Source organism: Oncorhynchus tshawytscha, linkage group LG14 (assembly GCF_018296145.1).
Source record: "Oncorhynchus tshawytscha isolate Ot180627B linkage group LG14, Otsh_v2.0, whole genome shotgun sequence".
Classification (NCBI taxonomy): domain Eukaryota; kingdom Metazoa; phylum Chordata; class Actinopteri; order Salmoniformes; family Salmonidae; genus Oncorhynchus; species Oncorhynchus tshawytscha.
In genome coordinates, this window is record NC_056442.1 from 40,625,749 (window position 1) to 40,647,747 (window position 21,999).

Here is a 21,999-nt window from a genome sequence, read left to right on the forward strand (position 1 = left end):
CTCAAAATTGGATTTGCATTCTGACACAGAGACACAGATGTTCCACTGAATCTCAATCTCAGATGATGAGGCGATGCCCCGAAGTGTAGCAGAGGAATGGACTGGTAATATGACATGTGTGACAACAGAACAATGAGCCTGCAGTGAGAATCATGTCCAACTGTCACAGAGCCAGCAGTAGGACTCTGTTGGCTGCTTGTTGAATGATTATTAAACTCAAGTGAACACTTAGAACTGGATAGTATACTGGAGTAGAGCACTAAGGTCAGAACACTGTAGCAGACTTGGGTTCAGACAGTATTTTCTTTATTTTAAAGGTATGTACTTTATTGATTAAGCCTGGTGCAATACAACCAATGGAATAGCCCTCTAAGTGCAAACCCCACTCATCTGGCACCCAAGGTCAAAATATTTGGAAGAAAATTAACACTATTTGAAGCCAGGTCTGACTGACCACTCTAGTGAAGTAAACCCCCTGACTGACACCACACCTGTCATCGTCCTCTGCCAGGGCCACCTTCTCAAAGTGGACGTGCACTCGCTGTCCCTCTGGGGCCTCCAGCAGCCAATGGCATGTCAGGTTGTTGCTGTAGTTGCTAGGGAAACCGGGTGACACAATGCGTCCTACCGTGGCATTCCGGACAATGCCACCACAAGCAGCTGGGATGCCCATGGAGAATGAAGTAGGAATGGGAGGAAAGGAGAGAAAGAAGATGGGAAGTGGAGAGAAAGAACATGGGAGGAGACAAAGAAGATGGGAGGAGGAGAGAAAGAAGATGGGAGGAGGAGGAGAGAATGAGGATGGGATGGAGAGAAGGAGGAAAGGATGGGAGAAGAGGAGTGAAGGAAGATGGGAGGAGAGGAGAGAAGGAGGAGGAGAGGAGTGAAGGAAGATGGGGAGGAGGAGGAGAGAGGAGGATGAGGAGAGAAGGAGGATGGGAGGATGGGAGGAGAGGAGTGCAGGAAGATGGGGAGGAGGAGGAGAGAATGAGGATGGGAGGAGGAGGAGATAAGGAGGATAGGATGGAGAGAAGGAGGAAGATGGGAGGAGAGGAGAGAAGGAGGATGGAATTGGAGGAGGAAGAAGAAGTAGAGAGAGGTATTTTAGTCTGGGGAAAAACATTTGCTTAAAATCCCAGTCAAACAGAATGTGTAACGACAAATAATACCTTGGGAAACAATGGTTAGAGATAAACCACGAGAACACAATGAGTGGAGGTGTTGAGTAAGAGCCATCTCTGAGTTTGTGTAAAGGGAATAAAAGAGAGAGTGGGTCTGGTATTGATATCAGTGTATCACAACAGACGAGGTGAAGGTCAGCTAGGTAGACACGAAGCTTAATTAAAGCAGAGCAGCAGCCTTAGCCCTAACCTTCCCTGTGGCACTCTGCCCTGCCATCAGTAATCACACCCTGCAGACACCATGCTGTGGGACCACTGTCTGGGGCGGGCAGGCAGGCAGGCAGGCAGGCACGCACGCACGCACGCACGCACGCACGCACACACACACACACACACACACACACACACACACACACACACACACACACACACACACACACACACACACACACACACACACACACACACACACACACACACACACACACACACTATGCCTTTAAGATGCCCAACGCTCAGAGGGAGCCTCCCTGCTGTCCATTCACTGTTAAAACAATGGAGAGACCCACTGTTCCAAATGTTTATCTTATCTGACTAGGGCTAAAACATTCACTCACTATTCATCACTGGTGCTCATCTGAGCAGAAAAATGAGATCCTACATCTAAACTGTCTGCTTCTGAACTGTCCTCCACTGGGGATTGAACCCTGTCTGAATCTGTGCTTGTTATGCAAGATGAATACAAGTAGACTCAAGAGGTGAACTTCCTGGAAGAGAAAATATGATGGAGTCTCTAGTTCTCGTGGCTTGTTTTGTTTAGTTCTTTACTTCCTAGGAGAGGTCTGACTGAATAGGATTGTCTGTTTAACATTCACCACCCCAGTACAACATACACTGCAGCTCACACCATTAAGGCCCAAATCAATGATTAATAAACCCCAATGAACTTTTGAGCAACACCAAGCTGAGTAAGTGTGAGATCATTCTAGTGGAATTAATTTCTCCAGCGAGGACAACGTGTTTATGTACTTATACGCCTCACTTGTTGCAAAGGGAAGAACTGTGTTGATGCTCTGGTAGGAATAGTTACAGGACAAATCACAGGGAATGTAAATTCATTTTGAAAGACTGTGATAAGGATTGAGAGGGGAAGAGTGTTTTTGTCTATTAATATGTTCAACAACTGTGGAGAAAGTCTGTGTGCATAGCAAGGTGTACTGGTCCCGTTGTGGTAAATGGATGTGAGAGGTGTGTAGCTAGCTACCCCCAGCCCTCACCATGGCACTGCGGCTCCGTGCCGCTCCAGTAGGGGGTGCTGGCGTTGAGACAGGTCAGTGTGTTGGTTCCCTGCAGATGGTACCCAGTCAGACAGTAGAAGTAGGCCTCTCCACCAGAGTGGAGGCTGCTCACAGACACATCCCCACAGACTGGCCGCTGGGGAAAGGTACAGCTCAACACAAAGGCTGTGGGAAGAGTGAGAGGGAAGAGAAGAGAGACAGAGAGTGAAGGAGGGGAGGAGAAGAGAGAGACAGCGAGGGGGAGAGGGAAGAGAAGAGAGACAGAGAAGGAGAGTTGGACACAAACAGCGACTAACAGCATCCAAGCTGACTCAAAATAAAAGTGTAACAACAGAAAAATACTTTCTTGCTCATCATAAAGCCTTTTAGAGGGAGGGGAACCAAACCTAAAGAATATAGAGAGAGAAGTGTGAGGATGAACACTGACAGGTCATAGACCCTATCCTACCAGAGTACATGTCTATAGGACCTGTGCTATTCCAGAGAATAACCTTAGTGTCTCAGGATGATGGATTGGTCTGGCCATATACCTAATGGAGGCCATAAAACTGGCATTTTTGCCTTCCTCCTGCCTCTCCATACAGGTACATTCATGACACACTACACACACATACAGTATGGCTTCCTAATGCGTACCATGCTCAACAGAATGCGTTGCTTGGCTGAATACCCACTGAGGGACCTAGATCAATAACAGTACTGTTTTTTACTCAAACTGTGAACATGTAATAGGGACCCCGGAGTACTGTCTGTATATCAAGAATGACCCACAAGTGGATCTTTAACAAACAACTGGTAGTGTTTTCCCCTCATCCCCAGCTATTTTTAACAGATATATGTGTGGTTCTCGCTCCAGGCTGTCTGTCTGACTGTAATTGTTGCAGCTTCACTGTTATCCTGTTGGAAGGCAGTGCAGCACTCCACCATTGATTCTGTCTCAAGGAGACATTGCCAAGGAGGTGATGACTGTAACAGGGTACCCATAGAGGATATGATGACAGTAACAGGGTACCCATAGAGAATATGATGACTGTAACAGGGTACCCATAGAGAATATGATGACTGTAACAGGGTACCCATAGAGAATATGATGACTGTAACAGGGTACCCATAGAGGATATGATGACAGTAACAGGGAACCCATAGAGGATATGATGACAGTAACAGAGTACCCATAAAGGATATGATGACAGTAACAGGGAACCCATAGAGGATATGATGACAGTAACAGGGAACCCATAGAGGATATGATGACAGTAACAGGGAACCCATAGAGGATATGATGACAGTAACAGGGAACCCATAGAGGATATGATGACAGTAACAGAGTACCCATAAAGGATATGATGACAGTAACAGGGAACCCATAGAGGATATGATGACAGTAACAGGGAACCCATAGAGGATATGATGACAGTAACAGGATACCCATAGAGGATATGATGAGAGTAACAGGGAACCCATAGAGGATATGATGACAGTAACAGGGAACCCATAGAGGATATGATGACAGTAACAGGGAACCCATAGAGGATATGATGACAGTAACAGGGAACCCATAGAGGATATGATGACAGTAACAGGGATACCCATAGAGGATATGATGACAGTAACAGGGAACCCATAGAGGATATGATGACAGTAACAGGGAACCCATAGAGGATATGATGACAGTAACAGGGAACCCATAGAGGATATGATGACAGTAACAGGGAACCCATAGAGGATATGATGACAGTAACAGGGAACCCATAGAGGATATGATGACAGTAACAGGGAACCCATAGAGGATATGATGACAGTAACAGGGAACCCATAGAGGAAGTGATGGCACATACTGTACTGTTCAGACCATTCAGTTCAAGTCAAAGTACGCTTCACAGGAGCTCCTCTGAGAGTAAAACTTGGGTCCAGGACTATCTCCCTGGGCCTTACTGGCTGGGTAAGAGCCTGTCTGTCCTGAGGACAGCCTGTTGGACCTAGGCTAAATGATACCGCCTCCTCCCCTCCGTCCTCCCCCACTTAAAAACCAACAGCGATAAAAGGCCAGAAGGAGAGGGTCGTGCAGAGATAGAGGAGAGGCCTGCTGCTGATGGCTGTCTAATCTTTCTAGTGCATGCAATATGAAAGCTAAAAGCGCTCCTCTGAGTCAATGAGCCAATAAGCAGGGCCCAGACACTCCCCTCGGCTATCCATTTTATTTATGGTTTATTGTGGGGTGCGGTGTATCAGCACAGCAGGGCCTGGCTCAGGGGTGAAGGCGTGGGGGTGTTGTTATAGCATCATCACCCTGCTGTTTCTGTTTCAATTAGACTAATACAGAGGGGGCACTAGAGGCTGGCCTAACGTGGAGCTGCTCCCAACCAGGTACTAAATCACACTGGCAGCCAGCCTCCTCCACTCCACTGTCTCCACAGCTTTCTCCTCCCACTGTGTTATAGAGGCCATAAAATGAGATGGGTTCACTATGGCTGGTAATGATACCGTTGGAACAACTGGCTTGGGAGATTAGCTGGCGGCTAAGTAACACTAGCAGATTCAATGGCCATCTTTATATTCTGAGTAGCCCTCAACACCCCGGAGAGGTATGATAGGGTGCACACTGGGCCATAGAGCTCAGTCACACGCTCAGTCCACATTCAGGCCACCACACAGGGACATCAGAACCAAATATAGCCTACAAATTATCACCACGTTTTTACCAAAATTGTGACTTTACAGTGTTGTCTGTAAAACTTTGTCACTACGAGAGCTTTGGACTATAAGGTTCTATCTATAAAACGTTGATTCTGAGATAATTGACTTTAAAGTTATGAACCCTCATTGGTTTGAATGGTGTCGACAATTGTTATATTGTGTTATCTTGAACTTAACAACATGAACTGGGATATTTAGAGTACTATATAGGTAGAGAACATTGAACAGAACAAGGCTATGTCAATAACTACATTTAGACAGAAACACAGATAGAACTTTATTGTCCCAAGCTATCCACTAGGTAGAGACATTACCAACCTTTTCACAACCTATTTATAATGAAATGTTAGCAGGATTTTTAGGCTAGTTTTTCCTCCTCGTGTACCTGCTCTTAAACATGTTCACAATTTATGCATTCACAACCCTACCAAACCAACCGTTGAAGATGCTGCTAAGCACCCAATCTCATTACTCATTCCAGACGCGTTGTCGTCTCTTAGCACAGAAGAAGACATGTAGAATGGGTGGCAGTTTGCCGTCACAGGGGTCACCTCAGTCCCCTCAGCCATTTGACTCTTCTCTGCCTGCAATCAGAGCGAGGCGTGTCCTCATAACGCAGGAGCACTAGCTTGCTAACAGAGACGAATGGTCTATTAAGACTCCTGTATTTTACATGACCTAATGGAAGATGTATCCTCCTCCACAACATCCACGAGCATTAATTATGAAACACAGAGGGGATTCATTTGCAGCCAGGCTCATCAGGCCTTATTGAGAATAACCGTGTGTGACAGGCTCACTGAGGAGAGAGGACAGGGGCATATGGGAAATCTGTTTCAGTGTTTAGATTGGATTAAACGCTGCCTCACATTAACCTCCACGGAACAGCGAGAGCAAAGGAAGGGTAAAATGACCTTACCAACCTGTGACTGTGAGTCTGAAGGCCCCTAAGGGATATGAATGATGTGGTGGTGTGGAAGGGGTGTCCTTCTGCCCATCATAGAAAGGAGAAAACACATGCGAGAATGACATTGAATCTACCTGGCAACAAGCATGCATCTCTCTGCCATATCCCCATGTTGGGAAATAGGGAACCATATTTATGCTGTATACTTAAAATATGGTAAAAAGAGTCGACAGAAGGTTTTAGACACGAACAGAAATAAATAAAAATTCTGATTGCATAGCTTCAAACTCTTACTTTGTACCCTGGTCATAGACACACAAGTCTATCTCGTTCCCATGGAAATACTACAGTAGCAACACACCTCTCAATCCTACTCAAACCTCAGGTGCCAAAAGCACAAAGGCAATAAAAGGCTCTTGCTTCATTAAATTTACAGCATGCTTTCATGCTCTTTCGGTAATGGGTGTATGGTGTAATAATGTGAATCCATGAAATGTCTCACTACAGCAGATCACCATGGAGTTGCTATAGGAGCTAACTGCCAGCAAATATAATAACTTAATTAAAAGTGAATAGACTATCGGTTACCGTTGCAGTTAAAAACCCACGGTCCTCAGTTTTTATATGTCTTTGCTAATGCTAATGAGATTGTGATGTGGGGTCTATAAAGAAAAGAACCGAAGAGAGAGAGGAGGGGCTGAAGTACAGCAGGACTTCAGAGGTTCACATCGAATGACTGAAAGACAGACAGACTGGACACACAGATGGTGTGGGTCTGTGAAATGTTGGAGTTTGATTGATGTCTGTTCCACATTCACTGGGCATCGAGCAGAGTTCAAGTCTCACACAGAAAAAGTCACCAAATGAACCCTATATTTAGTTTATTTCATGGTTAGCTGGATGCCGTAGGTTTGGGTTATTCTGAGCTGTCCTGAATGGATCACTATCACCAATAGACTTAAAACATCCCATAATCACAGACTAACCTGTGGGGACAGAATCATTAGGATGCAAACATATGAAAGGCAGTAGAGGAGAATCGGTCATGCTACCGCTCTGAGTGGGATGATGATTGCTAGACATAATAATGCGTGGCGGACATGTTAATGTCTTCTCTTCTGCTCTGCTGTGGAAATATGTAGACCAGAATCAGGATGCACAGATGGCCTGTTAATCAACCCTGACAAGGAACTGCAATGACAAACATTCTCATGAACTTTCCTCTGTGACTCCTCTGCTTATTTTTGTTCTATTTTATAGGTGCCTTACACATTAGAGCCTTAGAGTCAGCAGTTTGGCGGTACTTTGGAATTTGGTGTATTTTATTACCTTTACCTTACAAAATGAAATGACTCTAATCCTAACGGTAGTTAATTCATAATTACACTGCTGTGTGTTCATTGACAAGCCCCGTTTATTGACGTTAAGCAGGGTTTGGTTCTTATCAGTCAGTCCATGCCTTGTTCATGCTTGACCGGCTCTTTTGAATACGTCATTCTGTTTGCTGCCGTTAAATTTCATGCTATTTCCCTTCTTATTAAACATGTAATATGGTGGTAATTGAATTTAGTAAGAATCTATTCTGTTCTACTATTAAGTTAACGTGAAATCCTCTGGCTGTAATTACTTCTCACTGATAGTTGAATAATAAGGAGATGGATCACTATTAACTGGGCGAGGACAAAGTGAATTTTAAAAAGATCATTATATCAGTGTAAGTTTGAAATCAATTTGCCACCATTTTAATGGTTTTCATTAAAAAAGGATTAAGTTACAGTAAACGTGGGGTTCTCGCTACAAGGAAATGATAAGCAACCAGACTTGTAGGTTACCAAACAGTGAAGAGAGAGAGAGAGAGAGAGAGAGAGAGAGAGAGAGAGAGAGAGAGAGAGAGAGAGAGAGAGAGAGATACAGAGAGGAGAGACAGAGGGAGAGAGGGAGAGAGAGAGAGCGATACGGAGAGGAGAGAGAGAGAGAGAGAGAGAGAGAGGAGAGAGAGAGAGAGAGAGAGAGGAGAGAGAGAGAGAGAGAGAGAGAGAGAAGAGAGAGAGAGAGAAAGAGCGATACGGAGAGGAGAGACAGAGGGAGAGAGGGAGAGAAGAGAGAGGAGAGGGAGAGAGAGAGAGAGAGAGAGAGAGAGAGAGAGAGAAAGAGCGAGGAGAGGAGAGACAGAGGGAGAGAGGGAGAGAGAGAGTGATACGGAGAGGAGAGACAGAAGGAGAGAGAAAGAGCGATACGGAGAGGAGAGACAGAGGGAGAGAGAGAGAGAGAGCAATACGGAGAGGAGAGGAGAGAGAGAGAGAGGACTAGACGAGAGAACAAAGGTTGGTGTTGAGGGTCAGTGGGTCTTAATCTTGCGTCGTCCAGTGGCAGCATTTCTGACGTGTGTCTGACAGGGTGTCGGGGGACGCTTGTCTAACATACTGCCTGGTGGCTGTGATGTGAAGTGTGTCTGAAGACGGCCACAAGGGACCAAGGCCACGTTTGAAAGAGTTTGACAGAGATACACTCCACTTCAATCCCACTGCTCCCTCTGCCACCACACACACATCAGCCACACTAATTCATGTCAATCTAAAATGCTCTCAGTTAGGATCACCACTTTATTTTAAGAATGTAAAATGTCAGAATAATAGTAGAGATATTAATTTATTTCAGATTTTGCTTCTTTCATCACATTCCCAGTGAGTCAGAATGTCACGTTCGTCATATGAATCGGACCAAGGCGCAGCGTGGTACGCATACATTCTTTATTATTATAAGAATGAACACTGAACAAACCAAAAACCAAAATAACAAAATGAACTGTGAAGCTATATGGATAGTACAGACAGGCAACTAAACATAGAACAAGAACTCACAAATACCAAAGAGGAAATGGCTACCTAAATATGATCCCCAATCAGAGACAACGATAAACAGCTGCCTCTGATTGGGAACCATATCAGGACACCATAAATATACAAATACCTAGACCTACAAAACCGTAGACATACAAAAACCCTAGACAATACAAAAACTAGCATATCCACCCTAGTCACACCCTGACCTAACCAAAATATAAAGAAAACAGAGATATCTCAGGTCAGGTCATGACACAGAAGTTGGTATTTGGTAGCATTGCCTTTAAATTGTTTAACTTGGGTCAAACATTTCGGGTAGCCTTCCACAAGCTTCCCACAATAGGTTGGGCCCATTCCTCCTGGCAGAGCTGGTGTAACTGAGTCAGGTTCGTAGGCCTCCTTGTTCGCACACGCTTTTTCAGTTCTGCCCACAAATGTTCTATAGGATTGAGGTCAGGGCTTTGTGATGGCCACTCCAATACCTTGACTTTGTTGTCCTTATACCATTTTGCCACAACTTTGGAAGTATGCTTGGGGTCAATGTCCATTTGGAAGATGCATTTGTGACCAAGCTTTAACTTCCTGACTGATGTCTTGAGATGTTGCTTCAATATATCCACATAATTTTCCATCCTCATGATGCCATCTATTTTGTGAAGTGTATCAGTCCCTCCTGCAGCAAAGCACCCCCACAACATGATGCTGTGCTTCACGGTTGGGATGGTGTTCTTCGGCTTGCAAGTCTCCCCCTTTTTCCTCCAGACATAACGATGGTCATTATGGCCAAACAGTTCTATTTTTGTCTCATCAGACCAGAGGACATTTCTCCAAAAAGTATGATCTTTGTCCCCATGTGCAGTTGCAAACCATAGTCTGGCTTTTTATGGCAGTTTTGGAGCATTGGCTTCTTCCTTGTTGAGCTGCCTTTCAGGTTATGTTGATATAGGACTCGTTTTACTGTGAATATAGATACTTTTGTACCTGTATCCTCCAGCATTTTCACAAGATCCTTTGCTGTTGTTCTGCGATTGATTTGCACTTTTCGCACCAAAGTACGTTCATTCAGACGCGTCTCCTCCTGAGCGGTATGACAGCTGCGTGGTCCCATGGTGTTTATACTTGTGTACTATTGTTTGTACAGATGAATGTGGTACCCTCAGGCATTTGGAAATTGCTCCCAAGGATGAACCAGACTTGTGGAGGTCTATAATTCTTTTCTGAGGTATTAGCTGATTTTTTTTTATTTTCCCATGATGTCAAGTAAGGAGGCACTGAGTTTGAAGGTAGGCCTTGAAATACAGCCACAGGTACACCTCCAATTGACTCAAATGATGTCAATTAGCCTATCAGAAGCTTCTAAAGCCATGACATCATTTTCTGGAATTTCCCAAGCCGTTGAATGGCACAATCAATTTAGTGTATGTAAACGTCTGACCCAGTGGAATTGTGATTCAGTGAATTATAAGTCAAATAATCTGTCTGTAAACAATTGTTGGAAAAATTACTTGTGTTATGCACAAAGTAGATGTCCTAACCGACTTGCCAAAACTATAGAAATTTGTGGGGTGGTTGAAAAGAGTTTTAATGACTCCAACATAAGTGTATGTAAACGTATGACTTCAACTGTAGGTGAAAAGACTCCAATTCCATCTCAAAAACAGATTTTCCTGCCTGATTCCCTGGTTCTGTAAATGCAGGTTTTACAAATCCAAAATGTTTAATTGATGTGTCCAGGAGAGTTTAGGATATAATTAAGGAAAGAGCAGACTAAACTTTGAAGAGGTACATGTGTGGTGGAGATAGGATTCATGTTTTGAGCTTCTAGCATCCCTTTTGTCGTTGTCTGAAAGCAGTTGTGTCTTTATCTTTATTTCAGTGTATATGTGTGTATGTGCCCACATAGGCCTATGTGTGATTGCAATAATCAAATGCATAAATGGTATATGGGAGGACACTGTTGGCCTTTTGTCTACCTATGTACTTCTAATCACTCACCGCATATACACTACAATGGACACCTTAGTCCACCACAAGTAATCATTAGCCCAATCATTATGGTTCTGCATTATCACTGCCATTCAGGGTTCAATGGCATTGGAGGCTGGACCTGAAGGCCTTTGTCTTATGGAAAAGGGTCTGTTTTTAACCTCAAATTATCTTCTAGAGCAGTAGTTCTCAACTGGTTTTGTCTCGGGACCGAAATTGTCTATAGAAGACTGCTGTGACCTTCTTGTCAATTGTTGGAAGCTTCATGGTTTGTTCTGAATTACAGTGAATTGTTTTGACATTTATCTGTCAGTAGAGATACTGGGTTCAAGCCAATGACACTATTTATGAAAACCAGTGTCATCTAGTCTTACATGACCTTAGAGGGCGTGCCAAAACTATAACCGCTGTATCGCTGAAATTGGGCAGGAATTTCTAAACTGAGTTAAGTCACTATTGATCGTTTCGGCAACCACTCCGCCCTTCTCCATATTTCATCAGTGGATTAATTGAGATGTATTTGTTGACAGGAGAGGCAGTAGAGACCTAATGCCTGGTAGGCAGGCTAACAGCAGCATTTGGCAGGAGACTGAGGAACACCGGGGAATGTGGTGTAGGGGAGAGTGAAGGGTGAATATTGTTTTCCACATTCAATTACAAGAACTATGCAGATAATACTGATCTGATCTGTGTGGGCTACAGTCTCATGAATGTTCAATCATAAAATGAGAAGTGTGTTATTTGTATTCTAAACAAAACTACTGTAAATGTAATAAGTGTGTGGATAGGTCTACTGTATATGTAATATGTGTGTGGATGGGTCTACTGTATATGTAATATCTGTGTGGATGGGTCTTGGGTTGGCCCTGATCTGGCCTAGTCTTTGCACCATCAGAGGGACTGTCTCAGTGGGGAAGCGATGGAGGGGCTGATAAACAATTGTGTGAGAGACCGACAGCGGCGTGGAAATAGAGTTCTCCCCCAGGGGACAGAGAATGCCGTGGATCTGGAGTTGTACCCTAGGGGACAGAGAGCACCGTGGAGCTGGAGTTGTACCCCAGGGGACAGAGAGCGCCGTGGAGCTGGAGTTGTACCCCAGGGGACAGAGAGCGCCGTGGAACTGGAGTTGTAACCCAGGGGACAGAGAGCGCCATGGAGCTGGAGTTGTACCCCAGGGGACAGAGAGCGCCGTGGAGCTGGAGTTGTAACCTAGGGGACAGAGAGCGCCGTGGAACTGGAGTTGTACCCCAGGGGACAGAGAGCGGCATGGAACTGGAGTTGTACCCCAGGGGACAGAGAGCGCCGTGGAACTGGAGTTGTAACCCAGGGGACAGAGAGCGCCATGGAGCTGGAGTTGTACCCCAGGGGAAAGAGAGCGCCGTGGAACTGGAGTTGTAACCCAGGGGACAGAGAGCGCCGTGGAACTGGAGTTGTACCCCAGGGGACAGAGAGCGCCGTGGAGCTGGAGTTGTACCCCAGGGAACAGAAAGTGGCATGGAACTGGAGTTGTACCCCAGGGGACAGAGAGCGCCGTGGAGCTGGAGTTGTACCCCAGGGGACAGAAAGTGGCATGGAACTGGAGTTGTACCCCAGGGGACAGAGAGCGCCGTGGAGCTGGAGTTGTAACCCAGGGGGCAGGAAGCCTGTGGTGCTGGAGTTGTAACCCAGGGGACAGGAAGCATGTGGTGCTGGAGTTGTAACCCAGGGGACAGGAAGCCTGTGGTGCTGGAGTTGTATTGAGGGGGCAGGAAGCCCTTGGAACTGGAGTTGTATTGAGGGGGCAGGAAGCCCTTGGAGCTGGAGTTGTATTGAGCGGGCAAGAAGCCCTTGGATCTGGAATTGTATTGAGGGGGCAGGAAGCCCTTGGAGCTGGAGTGGTACCCCAGGGGGCAGGAAACCCTTGGAGCTGGAGTTGTATTGAGGGGGCAGGAAGCCCTTGGAGCTGGAGTGGTACCCCAGGGGGCAGGAAACCCTTGGAGCTGGAGTTGTATTGAGGGGGCAGGAAGCCCTTGGAGCTGGAGTGGTACCCCAGGGGGCAAGAAACCCTTGGAGCTGGAGTGGTACCCCAGGGGGCAGGAAACCCTTGGAGCTGGAGTTGTATTGAGGGGGCAGGAAGCCCTTGGAGCTGGAGTGGTACCCCAGGGGGCAGAAAGCCTGTGGAGCTCTGGGTCGAGGGGACGACACAGACAGATGTGACTGTCAGTAGTGAGACTTCACCAGATGTGAGGGGAGCCTGGGAAGGGACATGTTTCTGCCGACTGCCCTCCACTTTAACTTGTGTATGTGTATACACGCATGGCACTCACACACACTCACTCTCTCTCTCTCCCTCTCGCTCTTCTCCTTCTTCATCTCTCTCTCTCCCTTTCTAACTTTCTTAGGTGTTTAACTTCTAAATACCAGGCAAGTAACTTGATGTCAATGATGATGATAATGCCCCAATACTCTCAGATAGTGGTTATGAATAAAAGGAGACAAAGAAGGGAAACAAGTGTTGGGAAGGTTTCGTGCTGAGTTTCACACTTTCTCCAAAGTCTTTGAAAGGCTGTTACTAAACAGCTGCCAAGCGGAGGTGTTGGAACAAGGTCTTGATCACTAACTTTTATCCAAATCTATGTGGAGAGTGTTTTCCTCCACTTGATTCTTGTTTTTCTCTTGTTTCATTGATCTTTCTCCCAGAGCAGCTGGTAAATAAAGACTATCTCTACTGATAGATGATGGTGATATTACCATATCATTACCTGCTGCTTAAAATGTATCCACAGGTAATTACTGCTCTTATGACTGCTGGCCAAATGGGAGATGGTAGCTGAAGCTTTGATAACCATCAGTGTTTCCATGCCAATAGAGCCACAGTACACTGTGCCAGTAATGGGTGCTCAGAACTGGCCTGCTACACTAGATGACTAACATACAGCTCTAACGATGTATGATGATGTAGAGCAAACTACATGAAGAGAGCGAGAGGGACAGAGAGAGAAGTATTTAAGGTACTCAAAATGGTGATAGCAAATAGACAAGACAAGACAGGAGAGCAAGCATTACAATTATCCTAGGCCAGTTGATTTAAATGAAAAATACCAATACAGAACTCATTTACATATGTGTGCTTCATAAATACTGAGCAAATGTTCATAGCACCCACAATGATCAACACAACTCGCTCTTTAGTTCCCTCAAATTCACTGTTTGATCAATCTTCCTCCAGGAATGATCTAGTAAGACAGTATTGAATTCATTACCGGTCACCTCAGCCAGAGGAGATGATGATGATTCATGATTTAATCACAGACACTAGCCTGGTTTCCATCTTTAAAACAAATCAGTCTCCTGCTCACTGGTTGTCTGATCACATTCTCCACACCTCATTACGAGACAAGGTGCTTTGCAGAGCAAAGAGATTGTAATATCAGAGCAATCATCTCAATACACGTAAAACTGTCATGGTGTATAACTGAACATGTTACCACTCTCCCTCTCCTGCTTATGTCACCTGGCAGATAATCAGACTTTATCTTACTTTGAGATGAAATGTTATTAACATAGACGTTGGTGTTTAAGTGTTAAATATCAAATTACATATCTTTCTGAACAAATCAAGAGCCTGCTTGGACTAGAAATGTATGGAAACTAACAGGGAACATTGTAGTATGCTCTTAAAAGCATGACGATGTCCTCAAAGTGACTCCAAAGCAATTAGAAGAGCAATGTTTTGCCTTCAGAGCTTGTATAGGCAGCCTATACCAAAAGAAAAAAACTGCAAAGGCCAAAGTAAGTGGAAAATCCTGAATATTGGTATTTGAGCAAACAATTCCCCTAACCAAGCACTGTCTTAGTGTAGGATAACTCTCATTCTGCCAGAGGCACGCAGAAAGATGGCTGACTACTTGATTTATGGATCCATAACTTAAATTTGATGTATTCTAATGGGAAGTCAATTTGTTTCCAGGCAGTGTTTCATTGAGATTTAATGCACTTGTGATTAAGGTGACCCCATTATATGCTAATTACTCAGCATGCCCCGAGAACCAATTTTTTTATTATTAACATTGAGCGAGAGCGAGGAAGGGAGGGAGTGAGAGAGCGGAACAGAGCGAGAGGGAGATAAAGAGTCAGAGAAAAAGAAAAAGAGAGAGAGATTCCCTCTATGAACATACCAGATGTCATCAAATTACTCTCCCCTAAGTTATTTTATTTCTGTCTGCTACAGAATGCACCATACTGTATGTCACAGACAGGGGAAAATAGTTAGAGGCCACCCTCATATAGCCAGCCCAGATCAGCACGACGCGCTGCTCAGGGAATATCAAACAGGTCGAGCAGAGGAGGGGGTGGGGGGATGGGGGTGGGGGGGACCACTGTGTCAGGTAATTGGAAGTTTTGTAAAGAATCAGAAAGTTATTATCGGTGGCGCTGTGCCGTGCCCTGCCGTATGATTGCCATGCTATTTAATAGAGCAGCAGAAGCCTGCCACAGAAAGCCATGAAGGTCCCCCTCACTGGGTGGTGAATACCACCCACACAACTCGCAAAGGAGAGAGAGAGAGAGGAAACGAGAGAAGGAGGGAGAGAAGAGGGGGGGCATAGCATGATTCAGAGAGGGATGGGTGAGCGGGAAATGCAATTCTTATTCAACCGGTAATCTAGGCATTGTTCAGAATGGCACTACTCATTTACAAACCTGCCGCAGTTCATTAACTCACAAAAACAAAAGAATCTGAAAAAAAATATTTGTAAAGTTGCTTTTCTATTTCACCACAATGTGTAAGCAACAGGGCTCATAACTGCATGCAGTCTCCTTCTGACAATGACAATTAGAAGAGCATCATCACAGCAATTTCCCTAACTGATTATACTGCCAATTGACAGTGGTGTTATTTTGTGGCTAACATGAGCACATTATGTTGACAAGGGATAACAGGAGGGTGAGCCCCAGTGTACAGAAGGGTGAGCCCCAGTGTACAGAAGGGTGAGCCCCAGTGTACAGGAGAGTGAGCCCCAGTTTACAGAAGGGTGAGCCCCAGTGTACAGAAGGAGTGAGCCCCAGTGAGCCCCAGTTTACAGAAGGGTGAGCCCCAGTGTAAAGAAGCCCCAGTGTGAGCCCCAGTGTACAGAAGGGTGAGCCCCAGTGTACAGAAGTGAGCCCCAGTGTAGCCCCAGTGTACAGAAGGGTGAGCCCCAGTGTACAGGAGAGTGAGCCCCAGTGTACAGAAGGGTGAGCCCCAGTGTACAGAAGGGTGAGCCCCAGTGTACAGAAGGGTGAGCCCCAGTGTACAGAAGGGTGAGCCCCAGTGTACAGAAGGGTGAGCCCCAGTGTACAGAAGGGTGAGCCCCAGTGTACAGAAGGGTGAGCCCCAGTGTACAGGAGAGTGAGCCCCAGTGTACAGGAGGAGGCTGCTGGAGGAGAGGATAAATCAACCTTTCAGGCCTTGTCCATATTGTCACTTCACATTGGTTACAACTCACATTCTGATACTTGGTTTGTTGATGTGTAGTATTTGATTAGGTTGATGGTCTAGTGCTGTGCTGTGGTGTGGTGCTTGGTTGGTGGTTGTGCTAGTGCTTAGCGTTTGGTTGCCCTCGGGTCTTACCTTGGTATCTGAGCAGGAAGGACCCAGGCTGGGTCTCTCTCTGGCTGTGGAAGTGGATGGTGATCTGGTTGCTCCAGCTGCGTACCACCAGGCCCTTCAACAGGATAGACTCGTTGGCCAGAACAGAGGGCTCCCCTCCCCCCACATCCTCAAACGTCACCCGCTCCCCCTCCCACAGGCTCACATTCATCACCTGCATGGACAAACACACACAGGGGAGACCAGTTCAATAAAGGACACACATCAATACATACAAGTACAAAGACTTGTAAACAGGGTGACAGAGAAATGTGGTCAGATGAAGCCGTCTGCCTCCTTCACTGAGGTTTTACCATCATACGATGGCACCTAAGAGATATGTCTCAATGTCACTTCACTGAGTTTACTCTCATATAAAACCCAGAGATATGTCTCAATGTCACTTCACTGAGTTTACTCTCATATAAAACCCAGAGATATGTCTCCATGTCACTTCACTGAGTTTACTCTCATATAAAACCCAGAGATATGTCTCAATGTCACTTCACTGAGTTTACTCTCATATAAAACCCAGAGATATGTCTCCATGTCACTTCACTGAGTTTACTCTCATATAAAACCCAGAGATATGCCTCCATGTCACTTCACTGAGTTTACTCTCATATAAAACCCAGAGATATGTCTCAATGTCACTTCACTGAGTTTACTCTCATATAAAACCCAGAGATATGTCTCCAAGTCACTTCACTGAGTTTACTCTCATATAAAACCCAGAGATATGTCTCAATGTCACTTCACTGAGTTTACTCTCATATAAAACCCAGAGATATGTCTCCATGTCACTTCACTGAGTTGACTCTCATATAAAAACACCTAAGCGATATGCCTCCATGTCACTTCACTGAGTTGACTCTCATATAAAAACACCTAAGCGATATGCCTCCATGTCACTTCACTGAGTTGACTCTCATATAAAAACACCTAAGAGATATGTCTCCATGTCCCTCCATACAAAATCTTATCAACTACAGTACCTTCCCCCAGGAAGGGAAGAAACAGTTTTCCGGGCTGTTAACATGGAAAAAGGAAAGACTGTATATATTAAATGACAGACAATTAACACAGAGTCCAGTATCTGTCAGAATCCATCAGCTGGAACTCCAGAGTATGATTGGTGAACCTTTGGTCACAGAAGAAGGTTCCAGGCCTTGACCTGTGAAAGCTCTGTTCCAAAAGGTGTCAGATAGAAGGAGCAAAACAAAAAATAGCAGAACAAAAAACACCAAACTGCCCTGACATGAATGAGAGACCAGATAAAAAGAGAAAGGGTGAGAGGTGCACTGTGTGGGTGAGAGGTGCACTGTGTGGGTGAGAGGTGCACTGTGTGGGTGAGAGGTGCACTGTGTGGGTGAGAGGTGCACTGTGTGGGTGAGAGGTGGGTGACACTGTGTGGGTGAGAGGTGCACTGTGTGGGTGAGAGGTGCACTGTGTGGGTGAGAGGTGCACTGTGTGGGTGAGAGGTGCACTGTGTGGGTGAGAGGTGTACTGTGTGGGTGAGAGGTGCACTGTGTGGGTGAGAGGTGCACTGTGTGGGTGAGAGGTGCACTGGTGCACTGTGTGGGTGAGAGGTGCACTGTGTGGGTGAGAGGTGCACTGTGTGGGTGAGAGGTGCACTGTGTGGGTGAGAGGTACACTGTGTGGGTGAGAGGTGGGTGAGAGGTGCACTGTGTGGGTGAGAGGTGCACTGTGTGGGTGAGAGGTGCACTGTGTGGGTGAGAGGTGCACTGTGTGGGTGAGAGGTGCACTGTGTGGGTGAGAACTGGTACACTGTGTGGGTGAGAGGTGCACTGTGTGGGTGAGAGGTGCACTGTGTGGGTGAGAGGTGCACTGTGTGGGTGAGAGGTACACTGTGTGGGTGAGAGGTGCACTGTGTGTGTGAGAGGTGCACTGTGTGGGTGAGAGGTGCACTGTGTGGGTGAGAGGTGCACTGTGTGGGTGAGAGGTGCACTGTGTGGGTGAGAGGTGCACTGTGTGGGTGAGAGGTGCACTGTGTGGGTGCAAGGTACACTGTGTGGGTGAGAGGTGCACTGTGTGGGTGAGAGGTGCACTGTGTGGGTGAGAGGTGCACTGTGTGGGTGAGAGGTGCACTGTGTGGGTGCAAAGTGCACTGTGTAGGTGAGAGGTGCACTGTGTGGGTGAGAGGTGCATTGTGCCTGCTTGGAATTTGCAAAAAAACACCTAAAGGACTCAGACCATGAGAAACAAGATTCTCTCATCTAATGAAACCAAGTTTGAACTCTTTGGCCTGAATGCCAAGCTTTACGTCTGGAGGAAACCTAAACCTAACAACGACCCTAAGCACATGTTCAAGACAACGCAGGAGTGGCTTGGGGACAAGTCTCTGAATGTCCTTGAGTAGCCCAGCCAGAGCACCGGACTTGAACCCGATCAAACATCTCTGGAGAGACCTGAAAATGCTGTGCATTGACAATCCCCATCTAACCTGACAGAGCTTGAGGGGATCATACCCAAGAAGACTCAAGGCTGTAGTCGCTGCCGAAGGTGCTTCAACAAAGGGTCTGGATAATAATGTAAATGTGGTATTTCAGTTGTTGTTTTTTTAATACATTTGCAAAAATGTCTAAAACCTGTTTTAGTTTTGTAATTATGTGGTATTGTGTGTAGATTGATGAGGGGGGGAAAACCATTTAATCAATTTTAGAATAAGGTTGTAACGTAACAAAATGTGGAAAAAGTCAAGGGGTCTGAATACTTTCCGAATGCACTGAATAATGCACAACAACAAGTTGATGTAGTTTTAATTAACTCATGGCTACAGCATTGGATAAAAGTCCCATTAAACAAAGGTCATCACAACCTAATCACATTATCCAGAAATCCCCATGTCAATGAAATACTTCCAGAATACTGTTGGGATAATCCAGTTTGTGTTGGCATTAGTCCTGACTGTCTACCTCACACTGATCTAATCCTGGATCAACACACGTCTGTCTGACAACACGGACATGGTTTGTTTTGTTGAGATGCAAACAGGAGGTCAACAGCACGTTAAGGTTAAAAGCATCATAATCCATTAAAGTCGAATTACTACAATATTAATTAGGCTCCTCCCCCAGAGTAAACAACTATGTCCCAATCACAACATTCTGTGTTGCTCACTATATATTTAAAAGCAACACATGAAAATGAAATGACTCTAAATAATTCAAGTGACACGTTCCAATCAAATAAACACCAGATTTTGTAGAGCATGTGGGGGAGGAGATGTATGCTTTCTGCTTTCTGTATCGCTCCCTGCAGCAAACCACTCCCCCTCTCCAGAGATTGCCCTTCTATCTCTACAGAGGTAAGAAGGAACAGAGGGAGGAGGGAGGAATAAAAGAAAGAGAATAAAGGAGAAAGCTCCTCTAATTACGTTTCTCCTTTCCCTCCTTCAAATGGTCCCACGTTGTGTGAGTGTCTGTGAGGGTACTAGAGTATGTGGGCTGCTAGCTAATTATAGACTATGATTAAGTAGGGGGTAGGGAAGGGATAGAGCACCAGCACTAACATCTGTTCCAGACAGGAGAACTGGGCCATGAGGAGGAGAGGAGAGAGAAGAGAAGGGAGACGAGAGAGAAAAGGGGAGAGAGAAGAGAAGACAAGTGAGGAAAGAAGAGAAGAGAGGGAGGAGGAGATGGGAGGGTTGGGGAGATAAAGAGACAGCCAGGGCCATGGAGAGTCATGGTTCTGCTGGTTAATATTGAGGTATTTCTGTCTGGCCAACTTGACACAGTGACACCTGGTCCAACACTGGACACAACACACACTGCTACACACATAATACCATACACAAAAAAACTAAGATTTGTGTAAATCACAAGGTACAAATCCTGGCACACACACTGAAAAAGGGAGACTTTGTGGGATTTCCTGTGTGCATTCATATGCCTGTCCTTGAAATGGTCTGGCAAGGCTGTCACAGACAACAGTTGCTATTACATGAGACCTGAGGCCACTGAATGGTAAGAGAGGAGCAGTGATTAGTTAAGCTCTTCCAGAGGAAATTGAACACAGTGTCACCCTGAGCTGAGTCTTTCTTCCTGAAAGCCTGTTTCTATTTGATCGCCTGTGTAATCCTGGTTCGAGGGGGCTGGTTGAATGCAGATCTGTTGAGGTTGTTGCTGCTGAGCCAAGGTCGGCTGAAGGTGAAGAGCTGAGTAGTTGTCTACAGAGAGAAGAGATTACAGTATGTGGAAGCAAACTGGACAGCAGGGACCAAACTATACTGAACAACAACAAAAAAACGCAACAATTTCAACTATTTCACTAAGTTACAGTTCATATAAAAAATCAGTCAACTGAAATAAATTAATTAGTAATCTATGGATTTCACATGACTGGGCAGGGCCACTGAGGAGCAAGGCACAGCCAATCACAATGAGTTTCCCCTCACAAAAAGGCTTTATTACAGACAGAAATAGTCCTCAGTTTCAGATGATCCCACAAGAGAAGAAGCCGGATGTGGGGGTCCTGGGCTGGCGTGATTACATGCGGTCTGTGGTTGTGAGGCCGGTTGGACGTACTACCAAATTCTCAAAACAACAGTGTAGGCGGCTTATGGTAGAGAAATTAACATTTAATTCTCTGGCAACAGCTCTGGTTGACATTCCTGCAGTCAGCATGCCAATTTGCATACTCCCTCAAAACTTGAGACATCTGTGGCATTGTGTTGTGTGACAAAACTGGACATTTTAGAGTGACCTTTAATTTCCCCAGCACAAGGTGCATCTGTGTAATGATTATGCTGTTTAATCGCTTATTGATATGCCACACCTGTCAAGTGGATAGATTATCTTGGCAAATGAGAAATGCTCACAGAAATAACATGTTTGCACAAAATCTGAGAGATAAACAGGTTTTTTTTGCGTATGGAACATTTCGGGGGGGGAAATTCAGTGGCCTCGAAAGACTCAGGTCCAGGCTCAGACAACTCCTACTGAATGTATCCTATCAGCTAGCTTTCCCATCCCACCGAGGGTATAAGAGCAACGAGGGTAAAAAACCCACAGGCTAAGCTTCACTCATCCTCCTAAGAGATGGAACATTCGCACACTTTTTCCGCGTCTGCACTTATCTCATTTTAACATTCACCTCAGCCGTTTCGATCACATTATCACCACAATAAAATTGGTTTTATGCAGCACGCCTGAATTAAGCAGGGAAATTGTAGAAAAGGGACAAAAAGTCGTAGGGCAAGGAAAAGCCAGCAACAACGTGAAAATAAGATTTAGGTTATATGGAGTGAATGGAAATCATTTGTAGCCATGCTGTGAGAGACCTATCATAATAAACGGTGTATACCAAACATTAAGAACACCTTCCTAATATTAAGTTGCACCCCTTTTGTCATCAGAACAGCCTCAATTCACCAGTGCATGGACTACAAGGTGTCGAAAGCGTTCCACAGGGATGCTGGCCCATGTTGATTCCAAAGCTTCCCACAGTTGTGCCAAGTTGTCTGGATGTCCTTTGGGTGGTGGACCATTCTTGATAGACAAGGGGAAACTGTTGCTTA

The 21,999-nt window shown here is 45.4% G+C and overlaps 1 protein-coding gene across 3 annotated transcripts in view; it reads right to left on the reverse strand.

The window, feature by feature from the left end:
- Window positions 1-21,999, reverse strand: part of LOC112267439 (seizure protein 6 homolog) — a 127,296-nt gene that overhangs the window by 18,747 nt on the left and 86,550 nt on the right. For all 3 annotated transcript variants that reach the window (XM_042297508.1, XM_042297507.1, XM_042297506.1), the window contains exons 4-6: window positions 16,443-16,635; window positions 2,399-2,584; window positions 492-660 (exon numbers count right to left, since the gene is read on the reverse strand). In XM_042297508.1, the coding sequence (XP_042153442.1) occupies window positions 492-660; window positions 2,399-2,584; window positions 16,443-16,635 (548 nt within the window). The remainder of the gene's footprint in view (window positions 1-491; window positions 661-2,398; window positions 2,585-16,442; window positions 16,636-21,999) is intronic.